General features: G+C 34.5%; 1 protein-coding gene across 1 annotated transcript in view; it reads left to right on the top strand.

The window, feature by feature from the left end:
* Positions 1 to 9,313, top strand: part of MET (MET proto-oncogene, receptor tyrosine kinase) — a 117,154-nt gene that overhangs the window by 35,499 nt on the left and 72,342 nt on the right. Inside the window, exon 4 of the mRNA XM_015813552.2 lies at positions 3,277 to 4,494. Coding sequence (XP_015669038.2) covers positions 3,277 to 4,494 — 1,218 coding nt within the window. The remainder of the gene's footprint in view (positions 1 to 3,276; positions 4,495 to 9,313) is intronic.

Below are 9,313 nucleotides of genomic sequence, written 5' to 3' on the forward strand. Positions count from 1 at the left end.
TCCAATATTTGGCTTTTAATTTGGTTTTATGGGGTTTTTTTGTTTTTTGATGTATTTTGTTTGTATCTGTTTTAATATGCTGTGCACCGCCCTGAGTCCTACGGGAGAAGGGCGGTATATAAATTAAATTATTATTATTATTATTATTATTATTATTATTATTATTATTATTATTATTATTATTATTATTATTATTATTTATTTTCTTTTTAAGTTCAGGTAGTCCTCAAGGTCTGAACCTTACAATTGGGTCCAAAATTTATGTTGTTAAGTGGGAAATTAGTTAAGTGAGTTTTGCTCCATTTTATGACTTCTTGCCACATTTGTTAAGTGAATCACTGCAGTTGTTAAATTAGTAATACACTTGTTACGTGAATCTGGTTTCCCCATTGACTTTACTTGTCAGAAGGTCACAAAAGGGGAGCACGTGACCCTGGGACGCTCAACCACCATGAGAATGAGTCAATTGTCAAGCATCCAAATTTTATTCCCTTGACTGTGGGGATGCTGCAACAGTCATAAATGGGAAAAATGTTCATAAGTCACTTCATTGTAACTTCAAATGGTCACTAAACAAACTGTTGTAAGTCAAGGACTATCTGTATATAGGAGGGTCTATTTAGGAAGAATTATATGTTTGCAACCACATGACTAACACTTGATCTCAAGTTCTCCATTTGATCAATAACTTTGTTAGGCAAAATAAAATTATAAAATAAATGCAGGCTTTTGAGGTTTCCAGAACACTCCATCACAAGCAGTTTGCCTTGTGATGATACTTTGTAATAAGAGGCCTGGATCAAACATTCAAGTAAAATGTCTTGAGAAGAACCTTTGGAATTCCTTTCCATCCTGAAATGATACATACTTAATATAGAAAGTTTTTTGCCTCTTGTTTTTCCCCCTATAAAATTATCCTGATTTGAGAAATTGTAAAAAAATAAGAGCCAAGCAAATACTGTTTTTGCCAATCCTGTTATCTATACAAATTAATAGGGTATGCCACAGTGAAAGGGAATTCAATATTTAATGATATGAACTATGCAGAGGACATAAGAGCTTCAGTAAATCAAATATTTTTTCCTATTTTCTCCCAGTTTATCAAATTCAAAAATACATACTCATTTTAAAAACTGTCTGGATCCAAATAAATAGCTATGTGATTTGAAAGTGAAACTCTTCCATTACTGCTCTTTACAGAAATTTTTCAAAATAGCTAGTAACAGAGAAAAGGAAATTCTAGTAAAAGTTTAGTTGAATTTGAAGATAAATAGATACCTTTCTGGGAAACATACTATTTATATGCAAGCTACTGTATCTTTAAGCAAAATAAATAAAGCATAATAAAAAGAATATTACTTTAGAAATAAATGTGTTGAAGCTTGGTTTCATATTTCTAGATATCAAAGACGCTTTTAAATTTGTTTTTGTGAATGATTGGTAACAATGCTATTCATCTTTCTATACCAGACACAATACTATTTATCCATAACTAAATAATACATTGCACAGCATATCCTATAAACAGCATATGGTTGTCATGTTCCTTTTAGATGGCATAATTGTTTCCTTCTAAAGAAACTAAAATTAGATTAGCAACTGTGTCTAAGTATCAGTAGAACAATGTTTTGGTTTAACTTGTAGTATAATGTTGAAAACTGATGAAAAGGCCACTGCTTCAACCACAATTCATTTATTATTCATGTCAGAAGTTTAAAATATCACCCTACTCATAAGACTTTTGACTTTGAAAACCACATCAAAATGAATAAAAAGGAAGAAATGTGCTAGATTAGACTCATCAGCCTTTTAGATGGTTCAAATGTGTTTCCTGGCTGTCTGTATAGTTAAAGGCTTGTGCAACGCAAGGACTTATTGCTGTAAGCATTTTAAAAAATGAACTAATCTTGAGAAAATAAACAAAACATGTAAAAAACACATTACTCAGGGAAGGTAATATCAATATTCCTGAATATGCTTAAAATGTCCTAGGATTAGAATCAAATCAATACAATAGACAATACAATATATAAAAAAGAGTGTCTGTCAATATTTAGTGATTAATATATTCTATGTTATTAAATGTGTTAATTTATATTGTTATAATGCTGTTAAGGAAGTATATAATGAATAAAGTTTTTAAATAAAGCAATTATATATTAACTAGATGCTTATATATTCATAAAGTAAATGCTAATTGTATTATTAACACTGGTTTGTTTAAAGATAAATGGAAATCATTTATGAGAATACTATTTTGTGAGTTGTTCTGAATTCTATTTTCTTGAGATAAAACAAGAGGGCTGTCAATTCCCTGTGACTGTTGGAAGTAGATTAGCAAATAATGGACATGTTTTCCTATTAATCTGATAATATTTCAGTTAAGATTCTTGGCTTCTTTCCTAAAAAGTTTAAATCTGAAACAAGAAATGTTGGCCTTCTGAGAATGATAGTGTCCTAGTTATATAACATAATGCTACATAAAACAAGAGATTTCATGTTCTGTTTTATAAATCTTTTCAAAAAGGTATATTACAATGTATTGGGAACATGTATAAAACCTCTCTTTTTTTAAAGAATTAAACCAGTCATGTCTTTTCTCAGACTTGCATAGTTGCTTTCATAAGCTGCCTCTAGCTGGCTCCACATGTGGCTATAAAGTAGTTATGTACTGCTTTAATGATTTGAATGGAAATGCTTTATGTAACCTCAAGCACATTATGAAGCACTTTTTAGAAAGTTTTGCATATCCTATTAACTGCTACTGCTGGCAAGCCTATATGTTTGATTTTGGCTTTAACTCATAATTTTCAAAAATAGTTAATATTTATAAGCAGTGTTCTCATAAAATATTTAAAATTATAGCAGGAATAACAAATGTTGATATTGTTTCAGAATGAATTGTTGTTGTTGTTTTGCCCTAGCCCTAGTATCATTAATTCTACATCTTGGGAAATCCGTATTTTTCTAAAAGCGATGGTCTTATATAAAGATTCCTGAGCAGACCATTTCTATTATAATTGATAAAACAATTATTTGAACTTAAGGTACTTTCTTTACTTTTACTTTCCCTAAATCCTTTTCTTTCAGTCTTGTGTCATTTTAGTCTTCTTAGGCCTGAGGGCAGTATTTGATTTTGTATTATGTAAGCTGTTCTAGAAGCTTTTTACACTGAATTTATGGTATAAATGGTTTGAATAAATAATACAGCTTAGATTAACAGTTCTGTTGATTAGTCATATGGTAATAAATCTTTCTTAAAATATCTTTTGACAGGATAAATCTGCAATTATGAACCTTTTTGCTACTTCTCCCTTTGAGATTATATTATTCCTGTCTACCTTGGTACAGAAGAGCAATGGCAAATGTAAAGAAGCAGGTTCAAAGCCACAGATGAATTTGAGCATCCAATATCAACTTCCATATTTCATTGCGGAAACCCCAATACAAAATATTATTCTCTACAAACAGCACCTGTATGTAGGTGCAGTCAATAAAATCTATGTCTTAAATGAAACTCTTCACAATGTCTATGAGTACAAGACTGGACCTGTTCTTGAGAATCCAAGTTGTGTTCCATGTGATGAATGTAAACCTAAAGGAAATCAATCTGATATTTGGAAAGATAACATTAACATGGCTCTACTCGTTGAAACATATTATGATCATCATCTTATCAGTTGTGGTAGTGTAGCCAAAGGAACCTGCCAGCGCCATGTCATTTATCCTGATAATCCTGCTGACATTGGAAGTACAGTACACTGCATGTATTCCAAACTGATGGATGAGGAATCAGATGAGTGTCCTGACTGTGTTGTAAGCCCCTTAGGAACCAAAATTCTAGTGGCAGAAAAAGAAAGATTTGTATACTTCTATGTTGGCAATACTATAAGTAATTCACCACAGCAGGACCATTTGCTTCATTCAATATCAGTTCGAAGATTAAAAGAAACTCTGGATGGATTTGAGTTCCTCACGGCTTACTCTTACATTGACATTCTTCCAGAATTCAGGGATTCATACCCCATCAAGTATATTCATGCATTTGAAAAGGATTATTTCGTGTACTTCCTTACTGTTCAAAGAGAATCTCTTGACTCCCAAGCTTTTCATACAAGGATTATACGGTTTTGCTCTTTTGATTCTGAGTTGCGTTCATATGTGGAAATGCCCCTCGAATGCATTTACACTGAAAAACGTAAGAAGAGGTCAGCTAAGAGGTCAAATGAGGTATTTAATATTTTACAGGCTGCATATATTGGTAAGCCAGGTGCAACCTTAGCCCAGCAAATGGGCCTTGATATGAACGATGACATTTTATTTGGTGCTTTTGCCCAAAGTAAACCAGACTCTTCAAATCCGACTCCTAAATCTGCTGTCTGTGCAGTTTCTATCAAAACCATCAATGAATTCTTTGGCAAGATTGTAGACAAACAAAACATGAAATGTCTGCAGCATCTCTATAAGAACAACAACAAATATTGCTTGAACAAGGTAAGTAAGGATTGTATTATAAGATGTTAATTATCTAGTACTGTCTAAATTCCCACTGTATTGAATATGTGACTATGCTGATTTTAGTAATGAATAGTAGCTATTATCTTGGACTATATTTTGGCTTTGGTCCAGGACCTGTTGTCTTATTATACTTCAATTTCACTATTAATGCTAGTTACTGCCAATTGTGATTTATCTTCACATAACATAATTGTTATGTTGAATGTAAAAGTCATTGGAAGATGCATTAAAAATAGACTTTGCATTAAAGATGGTATAAACCCTGTTTTCTTCTTATAGTAGAAAAATGGGTGTTTAAATCACAAGTCAAAATAGAGGATTCTGCTCAGGTTTATTAAAGCCAATAATACTACACATTAACAAAGTGATTCTGTTCCCTGCATAATCTTTCAATTAAATCACAAGTTGATGAATCACAAGTACATGAATATAACATACTTTATTCCAGCTAAGCCTGAATGGCTTGAAGTTAAAGCTCTTCAATTAAACAGTTTATGAATCAAATATAGTGACTCTTTAGAAATGAAATAAATGGTTTTTATACTTTCTAGGATTTTTTAAATGAAATATATACTACATTGTATTTGAACATATCTTTCTTTAGTGGTTAGTTCAACATTTTATTGTCCTCAAATCTTAGTTTCTTTTGCTCATTTTTCTTCTGAAAATATTCAACATTTTGACCTGAGAACTTTTCCATAATTATAGATTATTGTTTAATCTTTTCCTATTGTATTACTGTGAATATTATTTTTAAAATTATCTAGACCAACTTAATAATTTCTTCACAAAGCATCTGAGTAAATATATTGACAGAATCATTGGTAAGTTTCTATTTGCTGGAAAAATATTTGTCACTGGAGAACATTTCAAAGTTGCCAATATTTTAGCATATCATTGACAAGTTCTTTAGGATATTAAAAAGTGTGATTATCTAATCAACAACACACAATTTCAAGATACGTATTTAAGTCAGAGAGAGGTATGCAAGCTGATAATATACTGTAGAATATTGGTACAAATGTATCAAATAATTAAAATGTATGATTCTTTTCCACTCTTTTCATTAAAAAGGTAGTTCTCACTTAATGACCATTCAACAATCATTCACGGTTATGAACTGCTGAGCAAGTAGTAGTTAGACTGGTCCTCTTTTGCCATTACCTAGGCATGTGATAAAAATGACGGTTCTTGGCAGCTTGCCCACATTTACCACAGCAAGTGCTGCTTCATTTCCCCCAGCCACCTATTTCCTCTCCATCTCTTTTGGCTGCCCTGTATCCTGCCACCCCTGCCACTGTTGAGGCTGCTCCTGCCACTCCTAGCTGGTCTTGCAAGGCTGCACAAGGCTTCCCTAAGGCTGCATGAAGGGCCAGTAGGTACTTCAGCTGAGTATGCCTTGTCAACAATTGGAAGAAGATAGCAAAGGCCAGTCAGGGAGGAGGAGTCAGCAGGCTTAGATGGTAGTAAAGTTAGGGCCACGTACGTAAAAGGAGGAGATGTGAGATGAGCAGGTGTGGTGAGTTGAAGCAAAGGTGAGCGTGGCAGTGCAGGAGAAGCATAGTTAGGTCCTTGCCTAACTATGGCAAGTAGAACTGCTGCCCCTGCCATTGCTAAGTGGTATAATATGACAGTTCATCAAATGACCACTTTACTTAGCAACAGAAATTTCAGTTTCCAATTAGGGTTGTTAACTACCTGTATTTGTGGGGGGGGGGGCAGTACATCAGAAAGCTTTCCAAAATTTCTATTGCAGATCTTCCAAAACGTTTAGGTATTTATTTATTTTAGGTATTTATTTATTTAGAGACCTCTTCTATTTCTAATAACTCTGGACAGCTTACATTTGAAAAGGAAAAAAAAACAATACAATCATGGATACCGTTCATCCAGAAAACAAACCATGAATAAGAAACAAAGAATCTTACAGCGGCTCAACAACCACCTTGCCACTGGGAAAATAGCCTGGTTTTCAGTGACTTTCTGAACATCATCTGTGGGGAAGCTGTACAGATGTTCTGATAGATGGCATTGTTTAATAAAAAAAAACCAAATGCAGCCACTCTGCCCAATATTATAAGATGTGCAAAACCTGTCCTGCTCAAATAGCCAAATCGTATGCTCTGGAATTGATAACTAGCAGCTTGACTTTGTACCCAGAAGCCAACTGGTAAGCAGTGCAGTATCATATAGTATCATAATAAAAATGGAACATGATTCAAGGGTTTTGTCATTTTTGTCAATTTTAATTTTACAGTAGTGGCCAAAATTGTGGAAACCTTTTAGGAAAAAGTGTATTTTTGAGGTTTGATGGCTAATAACCACTTTTTTTGGAGTAGTACCATAAAATTATATATCAATGGAAAGATAATTTAATCAAGAATGTAATGCAACAAAGTTTGTTCAGTTATCTGTACTGAATTCTATGAAAAGTTATAGCCAAATAACCAGAAAAAGGAAGCACAACTTCCTTTTGCAGATAAAGGGAAGAGGGGAAAAAAAGGACAGTGAAATGAAGAGCCCCAAGAAATCAAATAAAAAGAGACAGTGATATAAACATACAGTGATATTTATTTATTTAGATGATAGAGGAGAGAAATTGAGTTATGCTTATTTTATAATGGGAAGTCTTCAATCAGGAAACCAAAGGGGATTTATTGATCTTTTGTCCTTTCGGTATATCTAGCAACATTTAATAAAATAAACACAAAATAACACAAACGAAGTATAAGCTTTTCTCATCTTCTCATAGCAGGTTTTCAAGTCATATGTCTAGACAGTTCATATGATTTGTTTTAAACAGATGCTCATGTTTAAAAACATTATGTATTACAAATTAATAAAATACAGGGTTGGAGGGTTAGTCTACATTTTTCTTCCAGTTCAGTTCCAGTTACTTTATGGAATATATAACACTGCCTACTGCGTTAATGTCTAATTTTAGAAAATACATTGGGTCAAATTTGAATGATACAATAGATATAGGGCACAATTAAACAAAGTTTCTACACGGCTTATTTCTTCTGTAGAGGAAATAGCAGTGTCTAAGTTTAATAGAGTTTCTGGGTCTCTAGAAGGAAGCAGCTAAAGCTCAATGCTTTTAAATCCCTCTGACTGTATTTTTGCACCCTGGTAGTATAGCTTATTTTCCGTCACCTTATCCTATGCTCTTGGATTTACTTTACTTCATCCTAATTATTTTTCTTCCATTCAGTCTTGTTGAATTCTTCGGAAACTGTCTGGACAAGGCCCTGCAGCTTTCTTGGAAAAGTTTTTCAGCAGCAAAGTTTGCCATTGCCTCCTTGCTCCTTCCTAAGGTTGGGAGAAAGTAACTGACCAAAGGTTACCCAATTGGCTTTGTGCCTAATGCAGGACTAGAATTCAGTCTCCTGATACCTTAGACTACATCAAATTGGCTCTCATTATTCCCTTATACTGGCATACTTCATATAGGAAGTTGTTTATGATTTTTTTGTGTAAATTAGGACAGCTTTAATTCTCATTTAATCATACTGTTTATTTGTCTTTAGTTCTCTAACATAGCTAATCCTTTTAAATCATGAATATTATCTGCATTTAACTGAGAAATAATTAGTAGCCATACAAAGTTTGCTATAGAAACAGTGCACCATCAAGCAAGCACCTGCTGAAATACTTTTTGCTTTTTCTATTTTTGTATGATATTTGAATTTTGACAATTCACGTATTAATTAATTAATATGGATAAACACAGCTGGTTTCTGGGATGATAGCATACCCAATGATTGCAAGATTTAATTGATTTTATACGTCTACAACTAATCCATGGGACTCTCTGTGCCATAAATTTATAGCTTAATTGAGCAATTTATAGTTTCCTGTTTTGTGCTCTGCCAGTGGAGAATGTAGCACATCAAACTGGGAAGGAAATCCATTGCATTTTAAGCATTCATTGAATGCAGGACTGAATGTAAGTTCACTTCTAAAATTGCGACCATTTCCATTTTATTATGCCATATCTCCATTGCTCCTAAACTATACCATAAATGTGTTCTGGCAATCTCTTTTTTATTGCTGTGTCTTATAATGTTGCTTCATCTTTCCTCCAGCCCATGAATAAGTCAGATTCAAACCATATCTGTGGTACCTGTTGTGTCCTGAGCCTGCAAGAGGCAGGCTCGGGACGTTGCAAGAGTCCCGGGCATTTGCAGAAGCTCCCCAGGACCAGACTGAGCGGCGCCAGCCGTGTGCGCATGCGCAAGGCGGGAAAAGCCCGCCTCATGATTGGTTGAACTTGCCCAGGGATCAGAGGGTATAAATAGAGGCCTGCGTGCCTCTGCTCTGGTTGTTCGTAGATGGAAGCAAGCAATAAAGATTTGTTGGAGATGATTCATCTCAAGCGCCATTATTCCCAGGACTTAACACTGGCGACGAGGGTGGGATACAGTCTCTACAGCTAAAGAAAAGCTAGAAGACTCACCCAAAGAAGTCCGGGAAAGAAACGGCGTGGAAGTCAGCGTTATCCTGCCAGTACGAAATCGCTGGAGGGTGCGTGCGACTGAAGAAGAAGAAACTTGACCATTGATCATGGCTAAAGTTGGGCGTTTAGAAGAATTTGACGTCTCTCACCCCGAGAGGTGGGAATCTTACGTGGCAAGAGTCGAGACGTATTTTCGCATTAACCAGATTCGAGAGGAAGGCTTAAAGGCTGCCACATTGTTGTGCGTTTGTGGGCAAGACGCCTTTGAGATCGCCGAGAGCTTAATCTCCCCAGACTCGTTGGAAACGGTATCGTACTCCGACCTCAAGAAAACTT

The sequence above is a fragment of the Protobothrops mucrosquamatus genome, unplaced genomic scaffold (assembly GCF_001527695.2).
Source record: "Protobothrops mucrosquamatus isolate PMUCROS unplaced genomic scaffold, P.Mucros_1.0 scaffold167, whole genome shotgun sequence".
NCBI lineage: Eukaryota > Metazoa > Chordata > Lepidosauria > Squamata > Viperidae > Protobothrops > Protobothrops mucrosquamatus.